The 24475-nt window shown below is 40.4% G+C and overlaps 1 protein-coding gene across 1 annotated transcript; it reads left to right on the top strand.

The window, feature by feature from the left end:
* Positions 1 to 63: 63 nt before the first annotated feature.
* LOC120054737 (ran-binding protein 3-like) lies at positions 64 to 24081 on the top strand. The gene is made up of 16 exons (XM_039002301.1): positions 64 to 94; positions 6710 to 6765; positions 6926 to 6962; positions 7079 to 7165; positions 7257 to 7331; positions 7514 to 7579; positions 7786 to 7881; positions 8081 to 8190; positions 8978 to 9063; positions 9191 to 9266; positions 9405 to 9501; positions 9671 to 9795; positions 10008 to 10128; positions 10255 to 10397; positions 11156 to 11342; positions 22029 to 24081. The coding sequence occupies exons 1-16, from the start codon at positions 73 to 75 to the stop codon at positions 22067 to 22069; spliced, it is 1425 nt and encodes a 474-aa protein (XP_038858229.1). The 5' UTR covers positions 64 to 72; the 3' UTR covers positions 22070 to 24081.
* Positions 24082 to 24475: the final 394 nt, after the last annotated feature.

Below are 24475 nucleotides of genomic sequence, written 5' to 3' on the forward strand. Positions count from 1 at the left end.
GTAACATTTTGTTAGCCCAGCCATACACGCATGTCTACCGCGGAGTATTGTGGGTGTCAGTGAGGAAGTAAAATGGCGGACCTGGCAAACGAAGGTAAGGAACTGCTCGTTGGGAAAGATAAACAAATCTAATGAATCACCACAGTGAGTGCATGTAGTTCAGACAGCGACGGGACTGTCAGCAGATGTGCAGGGAATGCTCCGTTTTGCCTGCAGCTCGATGTGGTGGCAGCGGTTTGACTAAACAGCATACGTTAAGAGTCCCGGCCTTTGCTATATTTTACGTGGGGGCGGCAGGCCGGACCGTGTAACACAACCGGGGGAGGGGCAGTTGTCAGACGTGAAAATATCACATCTGTAGCGAGCGAACTATACCTTCCGATTTAACTGCATTTTGTATATCTATGTGTGTTCCAATTTTAGAAATCATGCACATGGAAGCACAAACAATAGATATTTAGGGCTCCGTCTGGGTTACATGGGAAAAACACCGGGTGGAATTTTGCTCTTATCGAATAGCCTTTTTAAACCTCCCACTATCACCATGTAGCTATCTACAGTATGCCGTCTATGGTCAAAACGCCTAAATTAGGTAGTTATCGTTAAAAAACAGTTCACATGTCCCACCCAGCTTGGCTAGTTTTTTTTTTGCATGGCCGTGCTGTTTTCAGACAACTGGTTCTTGTCATTGCTCCATGTTACAGGTGTCTATCCCATTGAGGTACAGCCTACAATGTTTCGAGTTCAATGCATAGCTATACTGTACCAGAAACCTAGATAGCCTAGTTGCGTAACAGGATTTGCAAAGTACTTAGCTAGATGCATTTGAATGAATTACTTTTATACAGTTTCAAATCAATCCAATTTTATATACGTAGAATGATGTCAATACAGAAAGATATCTTATTGAGCATTGCCAGTATTGAACAGTAGCTATCACGGAAATGTGCCATCTACTGAGCTGTACATAGAGCTAAGGCACAGCTGCCGAAAGTTCAAACCTTCAACTGGCTCTTGACTCTGGACTTCTTTTTCTGATTTCACCACCAAAAATAACAATGACTTGCTGTGATAACTTGTCTTCAGTGTATGCTGATTCATTCAATTGTTCATTCAAATGTGTGAGATTTAATGAACATTTGAAGTCGTGCAGCTATCCCAAAAGTAAGATGCTTAGACGTTATGTGAATAGAAGACTAATGAGATTAATGCCTGTAGACACTCTTTTGTGTGTGTTTTTTCCCCCTCCAGAATGTCACTGTAGAGGGGTCTTGGAGTTTGTCTGTTTGACAGCTGCTCCATTGAAAGACACTAGAACCCCAATTCCGTTTCAACGTAAAACCCCTCTAGCTTCTCTTCTGTGTCCTGGATTCGTTTCTCATTTCGTCCGCTGTTACTTACGATGCGTGAGGTCATAGGAGACGTTCCTGCCTATCACACATCATTAATTTCCAGCATTGTTGAGGACAAAGGTTAGGGGAGATGGATGAGGGGATCTATGCTGAGTAGGTAAGGGACCCAGAAACAACCAGTTTGCACTCAATCTACCTTTAATGAGACACTGTTTTGGTACGAGGTGGATCTTTGTAATTTTTTCCCCTTCCAAATCCTTTTTGCCTCATTGAAAGTAGTTTGGTTGCAAAATTGTGGACTTTTATTTAGTCCACCACCTGAGTTCTGGTGATGTAATTAATAAGCAAGCGTCACCTCACTTATTTTTAGGCCAGCTACTCTCTCATGATAAAGAACTAAGGCTATAGGCTACATGAAGTAGATTGAGTTGCATTGTAGCCTTTACTTTAACTTAACAGACATTCCTCTGTCAATGTTAAGAGACTGAAAGAACTAGCCTAGTCAGAAAGGCTATAGACTACATTTCAAACAAGTATAGACTAGTGTGTAGGCTATATCGAGTGTAACTCGGCATTGTTTCAAATTTAGATTAAATCATGGAAGTGCAGTCTTTGATCCACTTCCTTAATTTGATAGTATAAGTGCCATAGAGCTTATTTTTTGACAAGGCAAATCCATTTATTTTCCTTTAGGTTTTTATAAAAAGGGGTAATGTTTCATTGCCGTATCACAGAGAATAGCAGTGGTGTGGTTGGAGGCATCAGTAAAACACTGTATTAATTCAGAAGTCAAATACTTTTCAGTGTGAATCCACCATCTCTGGCAAGCATTTATGCATGTCTTTCACACCTCGAGGGCACATGAGCAATGCTAAGTCATCACAAAGCCTTGTGCCTCAGCTGGGGATGACTGACCACATAAACCTTCAAGCTACTAGGTCTATATATTGAAAATATATTTTTTATATCTGCTTTTACTGTTCAGTGTCAGTAGCTAGCACATTTGCCTGCCCAGCCTTCTAAAACAGGTCATGTCTTTGCCGCCCTTTCGTTCTGAATTTTTCTCCTCTCATGGCCATATCACCTTCACCATAGCTCCTTTAGTTTTGTTTCTATATATTTATTGCCTGATTTATTGGGTCAACCCCAGTGTAGTTTCATCATGTTGACCCGGATCCCTAAAAATGCGAAGCACCCGTAGGCGGTCAAATTATATAAAGTCATACACACATCCTCGCAATCAGATCCCATCCACGTGGCTTACCCTAAAAATAGTCAAGGGCAAATTTTAGCAGCAGGGAGTCATTCTAGGGTTGATATCATCCTTCAAATCCATCTGCTGGGGCTGGCAGTCCTCCACTCATCCTACCCGATCACAACTGGCACGTCTCCCTCAGCTGTGGCAGGTAGCAGGCTATTCCAGCTGGACTGGGGTTAGTGGCTAGAGCCTCTTATTCAGGGAAGTCTCATGACTAGAGAGTTCTAGTTATAGCCTGGGGAGAAGATTTACTTGGTCCTGGCTGGGGTACTATCAAAGCTGAGTGGGTACTGACAGTGACAGGGGAGTCTATTTACACTGACTGGGATGCCTGAGCCCTGAGGTTAGTGGTGTTCTGGGGGAGGTGAAGCAAGTGCACATTTCAACAAAACCTGTTACTTTTTCACCTTGTCCTAACCTGCGGGTCTTTGTCAGCTCTGTATAATTTAATTTAGGCTTGGGTGGTATCCATATTGTCATACCTTCATACCGACGTTGTGCCATACTGGGATATTCGGTAATACCGGCACTGTTTTCAAACCCCACTGATACTTTGTAATCTGAAGGTTAGCAATGCTAACAAGTACATGTAAAATCCCATAGAGAATCCTGTCTAAATGCTAAAGAGCGCATTGCGAACAGTTTCTGACCTAAACTATACAAGTATTAGCGAACCAAATGCACAACTGCAGAGCATTCAGCACATTTTAGACAGTTAACTCAATAGTTATAAGATATCTAACTGGCAAACATTTAGTTGTGAATTGCATACTGTAATTACACTACATGACCAAAAGTATGTGGACACCTGCTCGTCGAACATCTCATTCCAAAATCATGGGCATTAATATGGAGTTGGTCACCTCTTTCCTTCTGTAACAGCCTCCACTCTTCTGGGATGGCTTTCCACCAAATGTTGGAACATTGCTGCGGGGACTTGCTTCCATTCAGCCACGAGCATTAGTGAAATCGGGCACTGATGCTTGGTGTTTAGGCCTGGCTCGCAATCAGCGTTCTAATTCATCCCAAAGGTGTTCGATGGAGTTGAGGTCAGGGCTTTGTGCAGGCCAGTCAAGTTCTCCACACCGATCTCAACAAACCATTTCTGTATGGAACTCGCTTCGTAAACGGGGGCATTGTCATGCTTTGTTGCTACAAAGTTGGAAGCACAGATTCATTTAGAATGTTGTATGCTGTAGAGTTAGGATTTCCCTTCACTAGAAATAGCCCGATCCATGAACCATGAGAAACAGCCCCGTTCCATTATTCCTCCTCCACCAAACTTTACAGTTGGCACTATGCATTGGGTCAGGTAGCGTTCTCATGGCATCTGTCAATCCCAGATTCGTCCGTCGGAATGCCAGATGATGACGCGTGATTCATCACTCCAGAGAACGTGTTTCCACTGCTCCAGAGTCCAATGGCGGCGAGCTTTACACCACTCCAGCCTAAGCTCGGCATTGAGCAAGGTAATCTTAAACTTGTGTGCGGCTGCTCGGCAATGGAAACCCATTTCATGAAGCTCCCGTTAAACAGTTCTTGTGCTGACGTTGCTTTCAGGGGCAGTTTGGAACTGAGTAGGGAGAGTTGTGTGGCCTACCACTTTGCGGCTGAGCTGTTGTTGCTCCTAGATGTTTTCACTTCGCGATAACAGCACTTAAAGTTGACCGGGGAAGTTATAGCAGGGCAGAAATTGTTGGCATCCTATGACGGTGCCATGTTGAAAGTCACTGAGCTCTTCATTAAGGCGATTGTTTATGGATATTGCATGGATGTGTACTCGATTTTTATACACTTGTCAGCAACGGGTGTTGCCAAATCCACTAATTTGAAGGCTGTCCACATACTTTTGTGTATGTATATTGTAGATCACTAGTGAGTGACTTACAAGGCTCCAGTCTTTCGTCATTGTGTGCTTGTAAACAAACACCACATGACACATGACTGGGGACTACCGTAAGCCTTTTAATAATGTGACAGGTGAAATGAAGAACGCAATGTTCTTTATCTCCTAACGTATTACAAACATTGACTGCAAATTATTTTAAAAAGTAGCTACAAATATTCAAATGGATTAAAAAATCTTCCAAGGAAATCATTTTGATGGTATTGAAAAAACATTCTGTGTCTTTTTCTAAATACCCCGGTATACCGCCCAAGCCTAATTGGTAATATTTGTAATTTAGGAGTACAGAGAAGGCTCCTGAATAGAATTAGAGGGGTTTTATGGACAATGTCAAGAGACGCCATCATAAAGGTTAATCCGTTACAGTGTACGCCTTGTTTATGCCTGGGGTAGGGGTTCTACGAAGCTATATGGAATTGTTTTAAGAAGGTCATACCACGGATCATTTAGCTATTTGATATAGAATTTTAAGACCTCTTGAAGTATCAAAAGAAAAAAATATTTGATGAAAAATGTAGTTTGGTCTTACTGCTATTAGCCCATACAAAAGCATTGAATAACAGATTCACTAAATGGAACAGATGTTTGCGAGAGATGATAAACAGGAAACCCCATTTTTTATTATAATGTTTTTTATATGTATTTTTGGCACTAAACAGTCTCCATATACAGTACCAGTCAAACGTTTGGACACCTACTCATGCAAGGGTTTTTCTTTATTTTTACTATGAAATAACACACATGGAATCATGTAGTAACCATAAAAGTGTTAAACAAATCGTAATATATTTAAGATTCTAAAAAGTAGCCAAACTTTGCCTTGATGACAGCTTTGCACACTCTTGGCATTCTCTTAACCAGCTTCATGAGGTAGTCACCTGGAATGAATTTCAATTAACAGGTGTGCCTTGTTAAAAGTTAATTTGTGTAATGTCTTTCCTTAATGCGTTTGAGCCAATCCAGTTTTATTGTGACAAGGTAGGGTGGTATACAGAGGATAGCCCTAATTTGGTAAAAGACCAAGTCCATATTATGGCAAGAACAGCTCAAATAAGTGAAGAGAAACAACAGTCCATCATTACTTTAAGACATGAAGGTCAGTCCATTTGGAAAATGTCAAAAACCATCAAGCGTTATGATGAAACTGGCTCTCATGAGGACCGCAACAGGAACGGAAGACACAGAGTTACCTCTGCTGCAGAGGATACGTTCATTAGAGTACCCAGCCTCAGATTGCAGCCCAAATAAATACTTCACAGAGAGCAAGTAACAGACACAACTCAACATCAACTGTTTAGACGACACTGCATGAATCAGGCCTTCATGGTCGAATTGCTGCAAAGAAACCACTACTAAAGGATGCCAATAAGAAGAAGAGACTTGCTTGGGCCAAGAAACACAAGCAATGGACTTTAGACCGGTGGAAATCTGTCCTTTGGTTTGGTGAGTCCAAATTTGAGATTCTTGGTTCCAACCGCTGTGTCTTTGTGAGACGCAGAGTAGGTGACCAGCATGGCTACCACAGCATTCTGCAACGATACGCCATCCCATCTGGTTTGTGCTTAGTGGGACTCTCATTTGTTTTTCAACAGAAGGACCAACCACACCTCCAGGCTGTGTAAGGGCTATTTAACCAAGAAGGAGAGTGATGGAATGCTGCATCAGATTACCTGGCCTCCACAATCACCCGACCTCAACCCAATTGAGATGGTTTGGTATGAGTTGAACCGGAAAGTGAAGGAAAAGCAGCCAACAAGTGCTCAGCATATGTGGGAACTCCTTCAAGACTGTTGGGAAATTCATTCCAGGTGAAGCTGGTTGAGAGAATGCCAAGCGTGTGCAAAGATTTCATCAAGGCAAAGGGTGGCTACTTTGAAGAATCTCAAATATAAAATATATTTTGATTTGTTTATCACTTTTGGTTACTACATGATTCCATGTGTTATTTCATTGTTTTTATGTCTTCACTATTATTCTACAATGTAGAAAATAGTAAAAAAATAACGAAAACCTTTGAATGAGTAGGTGTGTCCAAACTTTTGACTGGCACTGTATACTTCCTTTCATTTTTTTCAACTTGTACCGGGGGACCTTCGACTAGATTTTAGATTTTGAGTGGATTTTCCCTTTACAATTTCGCACATCTTCGGGCAAAAGCTTATCTTCAACAGTGACATCTGATTTCTCTTGCAGAGAAGCCTGCCACAGCCCCACCTGTGTTTGTGTTCCAGGAAGATAAAGCACAGAAGGTGAGACACTCTTTTCACACCTCTGCTGAAAATTTAAACAGTGTGACTGCACACTGTGTCAGACTTGACTTCACACTGGCTGGATAATTCACTCAGTTTCCTGTGTCTGACTGTCTGTTTCTTCCTCTATCTCTCTCTTTTTCTGTCATACCCATAACAGAGATCAGCAGAAGGGTCCAGTGCTGAGGATGGAGAAGGTAAGGAGGAGGAGGATAACCTAGCAGGTTATGGTTCTTTGGAAAATTGACATGTCTATCTTATGTTACTGTATTGTAGTTACTTTGCTAATCTTTGCTGATTCTATCTCCTCCAGACTCTGATAAAGATGAGAGTAGTTACTGTCCCCCGGCCAAGAGAGAAAGAACATCATCACTAACACAGTTCCCACCCGCACATTCAGGTAATTGTACGTTTTGTTTCATTAAAATATTATTTTGTTAGTGTGTAGAGAAATGGTCTGTACTCATGTTATTTCTCATTGTCTGTTGCAGTTTCTAAGAACAATGTGTTCATGCCATCCAGTTTCTGTCAGTCCCCGACAGGAAATAATTCAGATTCAGAACCTGGTGAGTTCATGAATAGTTGTCTTAAGATCTCCTTTTCAATTTACTTGGTATTTGCATGATAAGGATAACGACCCTTGAAGAATCTAAACAAGAATGGTTTGCTTTTTCTCCTTAATCAAAGTTCTGGCCTAACTTCCATCTCATATTCCCTCTCTTTCTCCATCTTTCTCTGATGTCAACAGAGGAGAAGACGGTTGGATTTCGCTTGAAGCCTCCCACCCTGATCCATGGACAGGCTCCTCGTGCAGGTGGCTGCTCTCTCCTGTCAATTTCAGAGAGGCTTTATTGTCCATTGAGTGAAATATGAAATGTGTTTCGGTGGTTTCAGCACACAGGCTCAGTCACAAAAGCAATGTACAAAACATCACAATAAGTTGGAAAGAAGATGGCCCTTGTTTGTCTGGCATTGGTCTGTCCAGAGCCTTATATTTAGGCCAAGTATAATGTGTTGCAGGTGTCCCGAGCCAGAAGCCCAAGGAGCAGCAGCGCAGCGTACTACGACCCGCAGTACTGCAGGCCCCTCCGCCTAGCAAATCACTAACCCTGACCGGTAAGTACACTGAGGAAAGCTTAACCTCAAAGTCTTCAGATCCTCTCAGACAAACAGCTCTGCTACTTCGTTCTGTTCTGCGATGGCCATTCTCCTCCAGCTTTCTTTCTTCTCAATGTGCTTGGACAAAACATCTGAAGGGGAAAGAAATCTAGCCATTTCTGGAATTTCCCTGACTCTCCTCTTGTGGTCCTCATAGGTTTGAACAGTGGTACGAATGGAGTGAACAGATCGTCCGAGGGTCTGCCAGTAACCCAGAACAACACAGAGAACTGTGATGGCTCCACAGACAATATGGCCAAGTCACAGGTAAGCTGAGAGGTCAAAGGGTGCCACGCTAGCTACATGTTTCCTGATTGGAAGGGCTCCACAGTGGCATATAATAACCTACATAGTTATCAAGCTTCTAAAAACAACAAAGAACACAACAGGACACAAGGAATGTTTTATTCTTGGACATTCAGCATGGAATTTCCATGAATGTGTCTCGCTGCTCTCATCTTTCAAGGAGAAGAAAAGCGAGAGCGATGAGAGCAGGAATGGAGAGAGAACAGATCCTCCTGTGGAATCCACATTTGTATTTGGTCAGAATATCAAAGACAGAGCCAAGGTGACTTGAATAGTTAACTAAAGTGCATGTCATATGGAATACATTTGAAAGATGCTCTGGGCTTTGCCTCATACCTAACAACACCCCATTGAGGTGTGGGTAAATCAAATGATGAACTGGGTAGTTCTGGCCCTGAATGCTGATTTGGCTGACAGCCGTGGTATATCAGACCTTATACCATGGGTATGACAAAACATGTATTTTTACTGCTCTAATTACGTTGGTAAACAGTTTATAATAGCAATAAGACACCTCAGGGGTTTGTGGCATATGGCCAATATAAGGGCTGTATTCAGGCACTCCACGTTGCGTCGCACATAAGAACAGCCCTTAGCCGCGGTATATTGGTCGCAAACCACACTTCCTCGGGCCTTATTGTTTAAATATAGCAGTCTCTTGTGGCCTTGCATGCTTTATTACGTGAGTTTTATGTTCTTTTTGTTATTATTTGTCTGATCATTACCTTTTTTCCCCCCATTCGTCTAGGTTGAGGGAAGCAGTGAAAAGAAAGTCTGTCTGTCAGCAGAATCAGGGGAAACCAATTATTTCCTACAGTACAGAAGCACTCCCGGGTTAGTCTCTCTTGGATTCTGGCTCCAATGGATATGATCAGTTATCACTTTTATTAGGCTAATACTTTATCACAATTTTTTAATCTTATTAATATAACATCCTTTCCGCTGTATGTTTTCCACCCAGCTTACAGGAGGCTGAGAACAACACCGACGACGGTGCTAAGTTTGTGTTTGGACAGAACATGTCGGATCGTGTCCTGGTGAGACGTGTTGTTTTGTGAGGCTAATCTACTCATCTGTTATCTCTGTAGTTTTTCTATCGTTTGTTCCCCTGCCAACTAAAGACAGGATCCACAAAGTTGTGTTAAAGCATGTTGTATTACATTGTTGTTTTGCAGAGTCCGCTGAAATGTGAGCAGTCAGCAGAGAGCAGCAGAGATCCCCCTGCCACCCCGCCATGTGAGCCACCCTCACTGGACAGCAGCCCTGACAAAGGTGGGCAGAGAAAATAACATACTGCATATTAAAAAATATGTAATTCATGTTACTAAGCCCATATAATAATGGCAATCCAAGAAAGGAGACACAGGCTTATTTTCAGGTGTCCAAAGTGTCCTCCTTGTTTGCTGTTCATTTTCAAATGGGTTTGTGGTTCTCTTTGCAGATACCAATGTGACAGAGTCTTTGGAGGAGTCGGCAGCAGCCTACACCAAAGCCACAGCCAAGAAGTGCTTGTTAGAGAAGGTAGAGGTCAGAACTGGAGAGGAGTCGGAGAGTAATGTACTACAGGTATGCACAAGCTCTAGTTGTTTGTTCTTCAATTTTAGTGTATTTATAGTAACGTTCAATTTACTTCACCAGGACATTTAGCAATTGTTGATGTAAGGTTACCCACAGTAGTTTTGTGTTTACATGTCACCTCAGACAGGGTTGGAAATAGGCTGAAATCGTCCATGATCACTCATCTGACAATGGAATGTTTTTTTTTTTCTTCTTCTCAGGTCCAATGCAAGTTGTTTGTTTTTGACAAAGCATCCCAATCTTGGGTGGAGAGAGGCAGAGGACTACTGAGGCTCAATGATATGGCCTCCACGGAGGAGGGATCGTTACAGTCCAGGCTAGGTACAGTCATTGCAGTGGCATAACACTTGAATCAATCATGTCAAAACGCAATCCTGTTTGAATGTATTACATTGGTTATTATATGCATTGTGTATGACCTGAATTTGTGCTGTTCTGGCCCTGTAGTGATGAGGACCCAGGGCAGTTTGCGTCTGATCCTCAACACCAAGCTGTGGCCCCAAATGCAGACGGACAAAGCCAGCGAGAAGAGCGTCCGCATCACAGCCATGGACACTGAGGACCAGGGGGTCAAGGTCTTCCTCATATCGGTACGAGTAAGACGACATTACTTATTACATAGTAATTACTAAGGATGCGCACGGTTATTGGAATATCCCAATATGCGAACGGACGTTAGTGTGCGATTACTTGAGTGTTCATCTTAGGAGAAAAAAATTGTTAACCTATTTTAACAATGAAAATGCTTTGTCTAAATAAATTTATCCATTTGACATTTTTATCTACAAGGATATACCATGACATTTGAAATTCTTAATTTAATAAAACAAACTTTTGAATGTTGTATTTTGAATGGTACTTTGAGCTACTGCTGCGCATTTATCCCTCCAGGCTGCCCTGACATAGGTATGCTATTTTCCCCACTTCAAGTAGCTATCACAGGCGCTCGCCTAATAGAGTTTCCACAATATCTGACATAGATCAATGCAAAACACTAACCAGAACCTTTTTGTAACAGAATAAGTACTATCGTGGTGAAAATCATACTTCTTATCTCTGTTGCTGCAAGCCAAACTTTTGGAGAAAAGCAGATATCCGCTGTTTACTTCTGCCATGTGCATTTGCGTCATTCAGAAAGGTCCAAGATAAAAATATATATATTTTTTTAATCTTTGAATTTCTGAATTCCCAGATATCAAACAAAATGTCATATTATTTGAATAGTAAAATATTTTGCCCATCCCTAGTAATTACACTATAATTACATGGTAATAGATTAGTTGAGTATATCTAACACTGCCAGGACATTCTGCATAGTACTGATGTGTTAGTTATGTGTCTGTTCCAGGCGAGCTCTAAGGACACGGGTCAGCTGTACGCAGCGCTGCATCACCGTATCCTGGCACTGCGGAGCCGCTCAGACCAGGAGCCAGAGCCCCGGGTCCCCATTCCAGACAGTCACATCCCTCACCCCCAGTCTAACGAGGAGGATAGTGATGAGGACGAATCGCTCACACCCACTGCCAACATCACAGGTAAACTATAGATCCCTTTTAGTCTAACTGTTACCCTAACTGATCGAATCACCCCAAACGGATCTGAAGACCTCTGTCGTGAACATTCTTACACAGGGACACTCAAAGTCAATCTTAAATTAATCATTGTTTGTCAGCGCGCTGGAGAGGTTCTATCAAACTTGAACGCCTGTCAGGGAGCTCTAACGGGGCAGTCCCGTTAGTTCCCTTCCATACTTATATTTGCATGATTTAGCTTATTCATAATTAATGTTTGCTTAAGTCATGTGACGACCAATACTGGGTCATGCATTTGACTGTCCAATACATCACGAGGCTTCTTCTCTCTAAGCTGAGACCTTGAAACTGAGATATCCCTTTCTCTAAACAATGTTCAAAATCAAATCAAATGTTATTTGTCACATGCGCCAAATACAACAGACCTTACAGTGAAATGCTTACTTACAAGCCCTTAACCAACAGTGCAGTTTTAAGAAAAATAAGTGTTAAGTATTTACTAAAATCAACTGAAGTAAAAAAAGACAAGAAAATAGAAAAATAACAAATAATTAAAGAGCAACAATAAAATAACTGTAACGAGGCTATATACAGGGGCTACTGGTACAGAGTATGTGCGGGGGCACAGGTTAGTCGAGTTAATTGAGGTAACATGTACATGTAGGTAAAGTGACTATGCATAGATAATAAACAGAGCGTAGCAGCAGTGTAAAAATGGGGGTGAGGGGGGAGGTCAATGCAAATAGTCTGGGTAGCCATTTTTATTAGCTGTTCAGGAGTCTTATGGCTTGGGAGTAGAAGCTGTTAAGAACCCTTTTGGACCAAGACTTGGCGCTCCTGTACCACTTGCCGTGCGGTAGCACAGAGAGCAGTCTATGACTAGGGTGGATGGAGTCTTTGGCAATTTTTAGGGCCTTTTTCTGACACCGCCTGGTATAGAGGTCCTGGATGGCAGGATGCTTGGCCCCAGTGATGTACTGGGCCACACACACTACCCTCTGTAGTGCCTTGCTGTCAGACCGAGCAGTTGTCATACCAGGTGGTGATGCAACCAGTCAGGATGGTGTAGTTGTAGAACTTTTTGAGGATCTGACGACCCATGCCAAATCCTTTCAGGCTCTTGAGGGGGAATAGGCGTTGTCGTGCCCTCTTCACGGCTGTCTTGGTGTGTTTGGACCATGATAGTTTGTTGGTGATGTGGACACTAAGGAACTTGAAGCTCTCCACCTGCTCCACTACAGCCCTATCGATGAGAATGGGGGAGTGCTCAGTCCTCCTTTTCCTGGAATCCACGATCATCTCCTTTGTCTTGATCACGTTGTGGGAGAGGTTGTTATCCTTGCACCACACTACCAGGTCTCTGACCTCCCTATAGGCTGTGTCGTTGGCAAACTTAATGATGGTGTTGGAGTCGTGCTTGGCTATGCAGTCATGGGTGAGCAGGGAGTATAGGAGGGGACTGAGCACCCACCCCTGAGGGGCTCCCGTATTGAGGATCAGCTTGGCAGATGTGTTGTTACCTACTCTTACCAGCTGGCGGCGGCCCGTCAGGAAGTCCAGGATCGAGTTGCAGAGGGAGATGTTTAGTCCCAGGGTCCTTAGCTTAGTGATGAGCTTTGAGGGTACTATGGTGTTGAAAGCTGAGCTGTAGTCAATAACTAGCATTCTCACATAGGAGTGCCTTTTGTCCAGGTGGGAAAGGGCAGTGTGTGCAATAGAGATTGCATCATCTGTGGATCTCTTGAGGCAGTATGCAAATTGGAGTGGGTCTAGGGTTTCTGGGATAATGGTGTTGATGTGACCCATGACCAGCCTTTCAAAGCACTTCATGGCTACAGACGTGAGTGCTACAGGTCGGTAGTCATTTAGGCAGGTTACCTTAGTGTTCTTGGGCACAGGGTCTATGGTGATCTGCTTGAAACATGTTGGTATTACAGACTCGGTCAGGGACAGGTTGAAGATGTCAGTGAAGACACTTGCCAGTTCGGAGTGCATGTCCTGGTAATCCGTCTGGCCCTTTAGCCTTGTGAATGGTGACCTGTTTAAAGGTCTTACATCGGCTATGGAGAGCATTATCACGCAGTCATCCGGAACAGCTGGTGCTCTCACGCATGCTTCAGTGTTGCTTGCCTCGAAGCGCTCATAGAAGTAATTGAGCTCGTCTGGTAGGCTCGTGTCACTGGGCAGCTTGCGGCTGTGCTTCCCTTTGTAGTCTGTAATAGTTTTCAAACCCTGCTACATCCGACGAGAGTCGGAGCCGGGGTAGTAGGATTCAATCTTAGTCCTGTATTGACGCTTTGCCTGTTTGATGGTTCATCGGAGGGTATAGTGGGATTTAGAAATTGATAAATAGAAAAGCACAAACATTAAATTTCCATCACATTCCATCCTCTTATCACTTGTGTGATAAAAATCATTACATTTTAATGTAAGCATTAGATTTAAGCTTCTATCAAAAGGTTCTATGAAATTACATCATAATAAATCATAATAAAGGTTATACTTCTATTAACTACATCATTATAATAAATCCTAATAAAGCTTGTTAACTTCTTCTGGCTGCAAGCCCGAAGCCGGGCACAATATGACAACAGCCAGCTCAAGTGCAGGGCGCGAAATTCAAAATATATTTTTTAGAAATATTTAACTTTCACACATTAACAAGTCCAATACAGCATTTGAAAGATAAACATCTTGTGAATCCAGCCAACATGTCCGATTTTTAAAATGTTTTACAGCGAAAACACCACGTATATTTGTTAGCTCACCACCAAATACAAAAAAGGACAGACATTTTTCACAGCACAGGTAGCATGCACAAAACCAACCTAACTAACCAAGAACCAACCAAACTAACCAAGAAACAACTTCATCAGATGACAATCTTATAACATGTTATTCAATAAATCTATGTTTTGTTCGAAAAATGTGCATATTTGAGCTATAAATCAGTTTTACATTGCAGCTACCATCACAGCTACCGTCAGAAATGGCACCGAAGCAGCCAGAGTAATTACAGACACCAATGTCAAATACCTAAATACTCATCATAAAACATTTCTGAAAAATACATGGTGTACAGCAAATGAAAGACAGGCATCTTGTGATTCCAGCCAATATTTCTGATTTCTTAAGTGTTTTACAGCGAAAACACAATATAGCATTATATTAGCTTACCACAATAGCCAGAAACACAAGCCATTCCCCAGCAGCAAAAGTTAGCGATCGTAACAAACCAGCAAAAGATATATAATTTTTGACTAACCTTGATAAGCTTCATCAGATGACAGTCCTATAACATCAGGTTATACATACACTTATGTTTTGTTCGAAAATGTGCATATTTAGAGCTGAAATCAGTGGTTATACATTGTGCTAACGTAGCATCTTTTTCCCACAACGTCCGGATATTTTTCTGACATTCACATTCTGACCAAATAACTATTCATAAACATAACTAAAAAATACATGTTGTATAGGAAATGATAGATACACTAGTTCTTAATGCAATCGCCGTGTTAGAATTCTAAAAAATAACTTCATTACGATATGCAGTTTAAGTTATGGCGAGAGCGTGCCCAAAACCTGGCCGCAAACTACTAGTTCACATGTACGACAGATATATGAAATAACATCATAAAATGGGTCCTACTTTTGCTGATCTTCCATCAGAATGTTGTACAAGGGGTCCTTTGTCCAGAACAATCGTTGTTTGGATTTAGAATGTCCTCTTTTCCAGTCAATTAGCACGGAAAGCTAGCAAAGTGGCGCAAAGCTCTCCTTCCTGAACATACGCAGACAAAGCAACACGCCTAACGTCCCGAAAAAATTTCAATAATCTAATAAAACTATATTGAAAAAACATACTTTACGATGATATTGTCACATGTATCAAATAAAATCAAAGCCGGAGATATTAGTCGTCTATAACGACAGCTGTACAGAAGGCAAAACCAGGTCCCTTCACGCGCTCTCCAGAAAACAGGAAACTGGTGACACGTCATACAAAGAGCTTTTATTCGACCCCAGATCAAGTTATACACTCCATTTCTTCTCTCACTGCCTGTCGACATCTAGTGGAAGACGTATGAAGTGCATGTATACTGATATATATCAAGGACATTTATAGGCAGGCCCTAGAACAGAGCATCGATTTCAGATTTTCCACTTCCTGTCAGGGAGGTTTGCTGCAAAATGAGTTCTGTTTTACTCACAGATATAATTCAAACGGTTTTAGAAACTAGAGAGTGTTTTCTATCCAATAGTAATAATAATATGCATATTGTACGAGCAAGAATTGAGTACGAGGCCGTTTGAAATGGGCACCTTTTATCCGGCTACTCAATACTGCCCCTGCAGCCCAAACAGGTTAAAAAGAAAAATGCTTTTGCAACTTCTTTGCAATAAGGAATTGAGACAAAGCTCGAGAAGTTTCAAGTGTTTAATACCAAAGATACAGTCAGCTGAGTGCATGCATTTAGAAAGTTCACAACACATTTTATACTCTTCCCCCCTCTTGTAGGTGTCACCTCCCCAGCAATACATTTTATGACCTCAATGAGTTTCCCTCTGGCTCCCCTGTGGAATGTCCATGGTGCTCTCTCTGTTTAGCTAGATGTCAGAATCACACCCCGTCCATCTTCTGTTCTGGGCCTGATCCTAGGCAATTTCCTCTTGTCTGATTAGGTCAGCATTTCTAAATTAGCATACACACAGTTTCATGGCCTAAACTCCATTAATATTCACAGTAATCATTCACTAAACAGGATACAAACTAACTACAGTTTAACATGAAACATGTTACATTTTGACAGAATCCATCAAGCTCAAATCTACTATCAAAAGGTTATAATCACGGGAGCTGTAGATTCAGAGGTGAAAAAATATCTCAATGTTAATCATTATTTCCATATCTCTTACCACAATCGGGTTGGATTGACCCATGTTTTTCTAACTGTCCCTGGGACATCGACTTAATCAAAATATAAAACCCTGTTTAACAATTCTGCTAAACCCTTCAAAGGTTGGTCCTGGCTCATCAGCTCAGTGTTTACATAATGGAAACAGGTTAAGGGTTTAGATGACCTTACCCTCAACTTGTTAAACGAAAACAACCTTCAATCATTACTCATCTACAGGGGGAATGGGAGCTCTTCCAGAGTTGTCAGTTCATTAGTTTCACCATCCTCTGGAGGAGCGTAAAACATGATAGCTGCTGAAATCTTACCAGCCAGAGAGGCACAGATCGTCTTACAGCATGTTAACAAAAGATAGTCAATAGCCTCTGTTTTGCAGAGCCCAATTACACAATTATTTTAGCAATGCCAATTTTCTCTACGACTCTAGAGATCTCCCAAATTTGGTCTAGGGCACATGCATATTGACTTTCACAGGGAAGCGAGAGAACACATGTTATTATAACAGTTTCACATCAACCTTGATAAGAATGAGATTGGGGCAAAGTTAGCACAAGCTACAATCTAGTGGCTCTCCTCGCAATTTAAGGGCATAGCTCTGTCTCTAGAAGCCTTTCCAAATCATAATTATAACTATTGATAAAGAATCCAACCCAAATTTAGAATGACAGTACTTATTGCTTCACGTTGGTTCTATCGCTTTAATTTAAGACCCTCAACTTAGCACACACTGATACTGGCAGAATGTACATTGACATACAGTATATTCATCTTATATTTCTAGCATGAACTTTTCTCATCACTTGTGGTAATGACAGATTGGTGTTTCTTCATGTTCTTTTTCAGAAAGTGTTTCAGTTCGTCCTTTTAACAGGACATGTTCAAAGTGGACAGCCCTTGATAATGTTTCTCACCACAGTCCTTTACAGTCCATTATGTCTTGTCCATTTTCCTACCAGTACACCAGCAAGTTTGCACGGGATCTCTCTCCATGCTCACTCCATGTGGACTCTTGTTGATAGCTTCATCTGGATGCTGTTTACAGGTTGCTGGCTCAGACTCAGGTCTCAAGGTAGTGGTGAAGGACCATATTGAATGCCATTTTCACCATTAGGGGGGGGGGGGTGAGGTTCACTCTGTTCTTGGTCAAATTATCCCTTCCATGTATCTAGACACCATCTGTGGTCACCTTCGCCATAACCTCGAGAGGACAGACCAGAACAACAGTTTAGTTTAGGCTATTTCTGAATCAGGAAATCCAGACAAATTATTAACTGTATGACAAATTATTACTACTAGCTGATTCTTAATACAGATTTCTAAAACAAATGTCAAAGAGAATAACAACACACAGTTGAAACCATTTTTAAAAATCCAAATTGGTTTATTCACCCCTATCATCTTGGTGATCTCACTGCAGAGTTACAGGTCAGGGAGTTGAGGGCTAATCCTTAGGGAGAAATCCCGACCATCCAGCAGACCCAATCTGGAGAGATTCTTTTATTGAAGCAAGACAAAAAAAAAGAAATAAAATAAAACGACAACAGCAATACACATCCCTTGATGTGGGGGAAAATTCAATCCATTTGGAGTAACTGTCAACCATTACCAACATTTTTTTTTTCATATTACAGGCACGAATGTGAAGGCATCAATACATCAATTTGTATATTTACTTAAGGGCCCTAGGGGACTGGTAATTTCCTCTTTTGGATACATGAGTCACATCGTGATTCATGCGTCCAAATAAACAACACTGCCTGTTAAATCAAAAATAAACAAAAAAGAAAAGAAAAAAGAGCATCCTCATCAAAAAAGCTGACTAGCATAGCCTAGCCTAACACGACAGGGATATCATATAATATAATTTTCATGAAATCACAAGTCCAATACAGCAAATGAAAGATAAACATCTTGTGAATCCAGCCATCATTTCCGATTTTTAAAATGTTTTACAGCGAAAACACTATGTATTTCTATTAGCTAACCACAATAGCAAAAGACTCAACCGCATATTTTCACCATTTTTCTACCGCATAGGTAGCTATCACAAAACCGAACAAATAGAGATATAATTAGTCACTAACCAAGAAACAACTTCATCAGATGACAGTCTTATAACATGTTATACAATAAATTTATGTTTTGTTCGAAAATGTGCATATTTGAGGTATAAATCATAGTTTTACGTTGCAGCTACCATCAAAAATATCACCAAAGCAGCCAGAATAATTACAGAGAGCAACGTGAAATACCTAAATACTCATCATAAAACATTTATGAAAAATACATGGTGTACAGCAAATGAAAGATAAACATCTTGTGAATCCAGCCAATATTTCCGATTTTTTTAAAAGTGTTTTACAGCAAAAACACAATATAGCATTATATTAGCTTACCACAATAGCCAAACACACAAATGCATTTATTAGCAGCAAAAGGTAGCGATCGCAAAAACCAGCAAAAGATATAAAATTAATCACTAACCTTGGACAACTTCATCAGATGACAGTCTTATAACATCAGGTTATACAATACACTTATGTTTTGTTCGAAAATTTGCATATTTAGAGCTGCAACCCTTGGTTATACATTGTGAAAATGTAGCATCGATTCCCCAGAATGTCAGGAGATATTTTGGACACTCACCTAATCTGACCAAAGAACTCATCATAAACTTTACTAAAAAATACATGTTGGATAGCAAATGAAAGATACACTGGTTCTTAATGCAACCGCCGTGTTAGATTTTTTAAAATAACTTTACGATAACAAACAGCTTACGTTATAGCGAGACAGCGCCCGCCAAAAACGGCAGATAATAGAAATAAAATTTTCCACAGAAATACGAAATAACATCATAAATTGTTCTTACTTTTGCTGAGCTTCCATCAGAATCTTGTACAAGGAGTCCTTTGTCCAGAATAAATCGTTGTTTGGTTTTAGAATGTCCTTCTCTCCTGTCGAATTCGCTCCACAAGGCTAGCCAATGCTGATGACGTTCCCAATTTCTCTCAACGCAGAGAACGGGAAACTCCAAAAGTCCCATTAAACTTTGAATAAACTGATGAAACTCGGTTGAAAAAACCTACTTTATGATGTTTTTCTAATATGTATCAAATAAAAACAAAGCCGGAGATATTAGCCGTGTATACCGAACGCTTATCATAAGACAACATGGAGGTACTTCCCGCGCCTAGGTAGAGAAAGGAAATTCTGGACACGTCATTCCAAGAGCTCTTGTTCGGCCTCAGATCAAGCTAGACACCCCATTCCACCTTCCACTGCCTGTTGACATCTAGTGGAAGGCGTATGCAGTGCATGCAAATCCATAAATATAAGGCAATTGAATAGGCAGGCCCTGGAACAGAGCATCGTTTTCAGATTTTTCACTTCCAATCTGGAAGTTTGCTGCAAAATGAGTTCTGTTTTACTCACAGATATAATTCAAACAGTTTTAGAAACTTGAGTGTTTTCTATCCAATAGTAATAATAATATGCATATTGTACGATCTAGAATAGAGTACGAGGCAGTTTAATTTGGGCACGATTTTTTACAAAGTGGAAACAGCGCCCCCATATTGACAAGAAGTTAACAGAAAATCATGTTCAATCATGTCCTTTAAAAGATACATGGATTTATTTTACTGACGATAATAAAAATGTCATTGTACGTTGATTTCCATATTCATGTTAGGGGTTGACACTATGATCAGCGTCGGCTGCAGACAACGATCAACAAGAGGAATCAGATTTTTTTTTACATTAGTTCTATTTATAGTTTTTTTTGTTGTTGTTAGGGGTAAGTCAAGTCCCGTACAATGCTTTAACCTTATCATAACTCAAATGAGCCATAAAGGGACCACTCTGAACATTTCGCAGAATACTTTTTACACCACTTATGTACGTCTAGGTGTGGGTGTGCAAGTTATATATTATTATTTTTTCTATTGTTACTTCATCAGATCTCTAGTAACCCATTAAACAAATATTATGTTACTTTATCTCTAATAACCCATTATACATTTGTTACATCACAAGTTCCTCCTCTACACTAGTGTTATATTCATACAGGGGTTTAAATATTCACTAGTGTCCTATTTAACAGCTTATTCGGGAATAACACTCTCCTTTCATATCTCCACACACATAATAACATTATACCATCAAACTCCACGGATGGGTCATGTTATCCTCAGACATGTCTCATTAGTAACAAGGATAACATGTTATCTTCGTTACTAATGAGACATGTTATCTAATGAGACATGTTATTATGTTATCCTCGTCACTACTGCGACATGTTACCTATGAGATTTATGAGACATGTTATCCTCTACCTGTAGATCCAACAGCGGTGGTGGACAGAACCCTAGATAACGTTACAGATCAAAAAACTGGTTGGGGCATTCATTCACCTCTTTCACACATGAGCTAGTCCCCTGACAGCTCTCATTCACTCAATAATTTATAGCTATATTTCAATCTCAATCTTGTTATGCAAATTTCAATCAGCTTGATATCCACATTTCAATCTTATGATCCTTATTCCAGTCTTAATAGTAATAATTTAAGTCCATGTATTATCCACATTTCAATCAGCCAATTTTCAGTCAGCTTAATATGTCATATCTCAGAATCACACTTTTACATCCATATTCACTTATTACTATTCCCAAACACACCCCATGTACATCTTCAAAGATTCTCTTGTCGTTACTTGCTATGCACCATATGTATCTTCAATGGTTCTCTTGTCGCTACTTGCTATACATATAAATAACACCCTGTATTCAATAATACCTTGCTATTTCGTAGTGGCGGTAGACGTTTCTTATAAATGCCTACAGACAGCTGTCAGCGGGGCATTCCATGATATTGTTAGCCCTCACTCTAGTCTTCTCATAAAACTAGTGAATAGTCTTCTCTCTACAAGATTATGGGTACCTTTTTATGGGTTTCTCGCCTTGATTTCATTCATTTTTCTCTCTCACTTTTATACATTTTAAATTCACTTACTGAAATCAGTTGCCATCCCTCAATTGTTGGCCGATGATGTGTCTCCTCCTGGGCAGCTCACAGTAAGGGTCTGGTCTGGGTGGGTCTCGTCATCTTTAGGTCAGACGGGAATTTCCTTCGCGCTTCATAAAATGCGCCACCGATTTCCTCGCAGACCCCCACTGGAAAGCGAGGCTTCTTCTCTCTAAGCTGAGACCTTGAAACTGAGATAGCCCTTTCTCTAAACAAGTTTCTCGGCTTACTGCCAAATTCGTTCAATCAGTCACTTGCATGAACACAGAAATTGGTTTATAGAAAAGCCCAAACAAAACAATTTCCACCACACCTCTTACTGTGATTTATTCAAAAAGTGAATTGATGATATCTGGACAAAATGATTGTCCAAAAGTGTTATTTGTTGTTCCAAGGAAGTGATCTGGGAGACCCCTATCGATGGTCCATAAAAGTGATCTCGGGGATCAAAAAGGTCGCCTGGACATGCCCCCTAACTGTCAAACAAACATATTTGAAAGTCCAAGTAAGTGATCTTGGACACCCCCACTGATGTGCCAAAGAAGTTATCTGGGGGTCCAAGGAAGTTATCTGGGCATCTTTGAATGGGACTTTTGTACTTTTTCATTGGATGTTGTCAATTGTCTTGGATTTTGTCTTATTTTTTCAAGCTACATCTGGCCCATTCAAAAAGTCCAAGAATGTAATTTAAAACAACAGTCCAATGGCAATCACTCACCAGGCCTGTCTCTCCTCTCCCCAGAGGGTCCAGAGGTCCAGGCCAGCGGGAGTGGGTCCTCATAGCGCCTGCCCCCCTCCACACGCTGCAGTCGGGACCCCTACAGGCACCTCCACGGACACCTCAGTCCAGCATTTCCCCAATGGTCAGAGGTCACAGTGGAGTTCCAGGAAGGATCCTATGCAGGTGCTACTAACTTAACTCTGTGCAGTTCAGTCTCTCTGCATTCGCAGTATATCCGGGATGGATGGTCTTTCTGTTTGTTTTTTATTTTAGTTTTTTTAACCTATAGAACTGAAAAATATATATTTTTTGAGTTTGTGAATTGTCGCTCATCATATTGATGAGTGAGACGTTGCAAGACGGAATGAGAAAGCAGTTTTCTTCTCTCGCCGATGTAAGTACATTCTAAAGAGCTTGCCGTTAAAAGTGGGACCTCTTTATCCACCTTGCAAGAAAACAGACCTCAGGCACTTCAAATCCAGTGGGGCTTGTATTTTGTTCAGAGAGGTAAAGAAATAGTTGCCTAGCAAATAATTGTTTATAAAGTATTTTTTATTTCACTGAGTTGTCTGTCATTGAAGAGTGTCTGAACTCTCACTTCAAGTTTTATTTTGTATTTTAAGTCCGTCGATACCTCCTTTGGCCACTTAGTTTTTTAGTCTGTAGTCTACATTAGAAATTATTTTTGACCACAAATCATTTGAAATATAAGCCCTTGTGCAAACACCTGCTTTGACGTGAATGATTTAATAAAGAATTCCATTTAATAATGGAGTTGACCTGTGTTCATTATTATGATGATTATTATTATTGGTAGTTGATATATCGACTTTGATTTTGAAGTTCATTCGAAAATGAACCCATTTTGCAAATAAGCTAGTTGGATTTGATAGTTTTACAGCAGGTTTTTTCCCATGACCTCAAAGTTTTCCATAAATATAGATGTTAGATTTGTTTGTTTCAAAAAGATAAAACATTTTTAGATCGATCTGAAAAGATATCTTCCCAAATATATATATTGAATAAACCAATTCTATTAGTTGTTTACAATTGTTTATTTAGTTTGCTTTAAATAAGTTACACAGACATTGTTTATAACAACCTCGATCATTGCAAACATATTTTACCTATGTTTTTTCACACCATGAGAAAGGTCAATATAATAACTTCTAGGTTTGGGTGTTGGCAGTTGGTTTTTCCGAAAATGTCGTTATTTGCATCTATCCTAAATGGGTTTGACCTCAAAACCCTACAAAATGCACATATACTCTCAGAACAACTAATGCTGCCATTTTAATTCAAAGAGCTATAGGCATTGGAACAGGTGGTTCTACACGCACATGAATGGAAGACTACAAGTACATTGTTTCTCACCAATAGTCTGGTGCTGAGCCCTCTTTATTCCTCTGTTAATCGGTGGCTTTGGTTTGGTGTATTTAAAACGGATCCCCTACGAGAATAGATGACTGCAGTTATATTTCCTTCAGTGAAGTGTGGCTCCTCTTGTTTTAAGCCTTTCTTCATATAAGTGGAATTAGTCATATCTCTAAACTGTTGTATTATAGTGTGATCCTTTTTCATGTACTATAAGCCTTTCATGTGAAAATATGTATTTTTAACACAAAAAAAAGCACACTAAGAAAACTGGAAAAAAACAACAAAAAAAACAGGCAAGTAGGAAATGTTTTTGGTTAAAATGTATAATTCCCGTAATGTATATTATTGAGCAGCCTTTAAGTGTAAAAATAAATAAAAAGGATGCCCCTCCTTATTTTGTACTCTTCTTCACCGTTGTCTGTAGAAACCTCACCATGTAGTGTGCTCTGTACGTTTGTGTTCTCTCCATTCTTCACATTCTGCTTATGTAGCGACAAACATAGGACTATTCCTTCGGACATGGGGCTCAGACATGAATGTATGGCATCTTGGGTCTGTATAAAGAGCCAGGGGCCGACGTTCTTCAGCACTTTTCCTTCTCTGTTATATTTCTCCCATCAATATGAATTTTTAAATGTTCGTAAATGCAAATTAACTTGGGCTGTCCGTTAATAAAATGGCAAAAGGTGGTCAATGATGAAGTGTTGAATGTTGTTTACATTGGGGTTGTTGATGGTTATTTGATGGGGAGTGACTGTAAGACAGAAACACTTTTGTTCATGTTATATTTTTGTTGCTGTATTGTTTGTCATGTCTGCTATTGTCCCTCAAAATGTCTACCTGTTTTCTGTTTTAAGTTAGGTGTAGTTCCATAACCTGGTGCTATTTTGTTGCCGTTCCTATCACTATACAAGTCAATGTTGATATTCCTTAGAATTATATCAAAACAGTACATCTTTGAATGGAAGTCAAGTGGTCAAGATGTTCTGAAACTTTAGTTGACATGACGAGCCCTTGCCGCTATTGTACAAGAGCACCTGTCCCATACTGTGTCTGTGACTGGAATATGTTTTCATAATAATGTCATCTGC

The sequence above is a fragment of the Salvelinus namaycush genome, chromosome 10 (assembly GCF_016432855.1).
Source record: "Salvelinus namaycush isolate Seneca chromosome 10, SaNama_1.0, whole genome shotgun sequence".
Classification (NCBI taxonomy): Eukaryota; Metazoa; Chordata; class Actinopteri; order Salmoniformes; family Salmonidae; genus Salvelinus; species Salvelinus namaycush.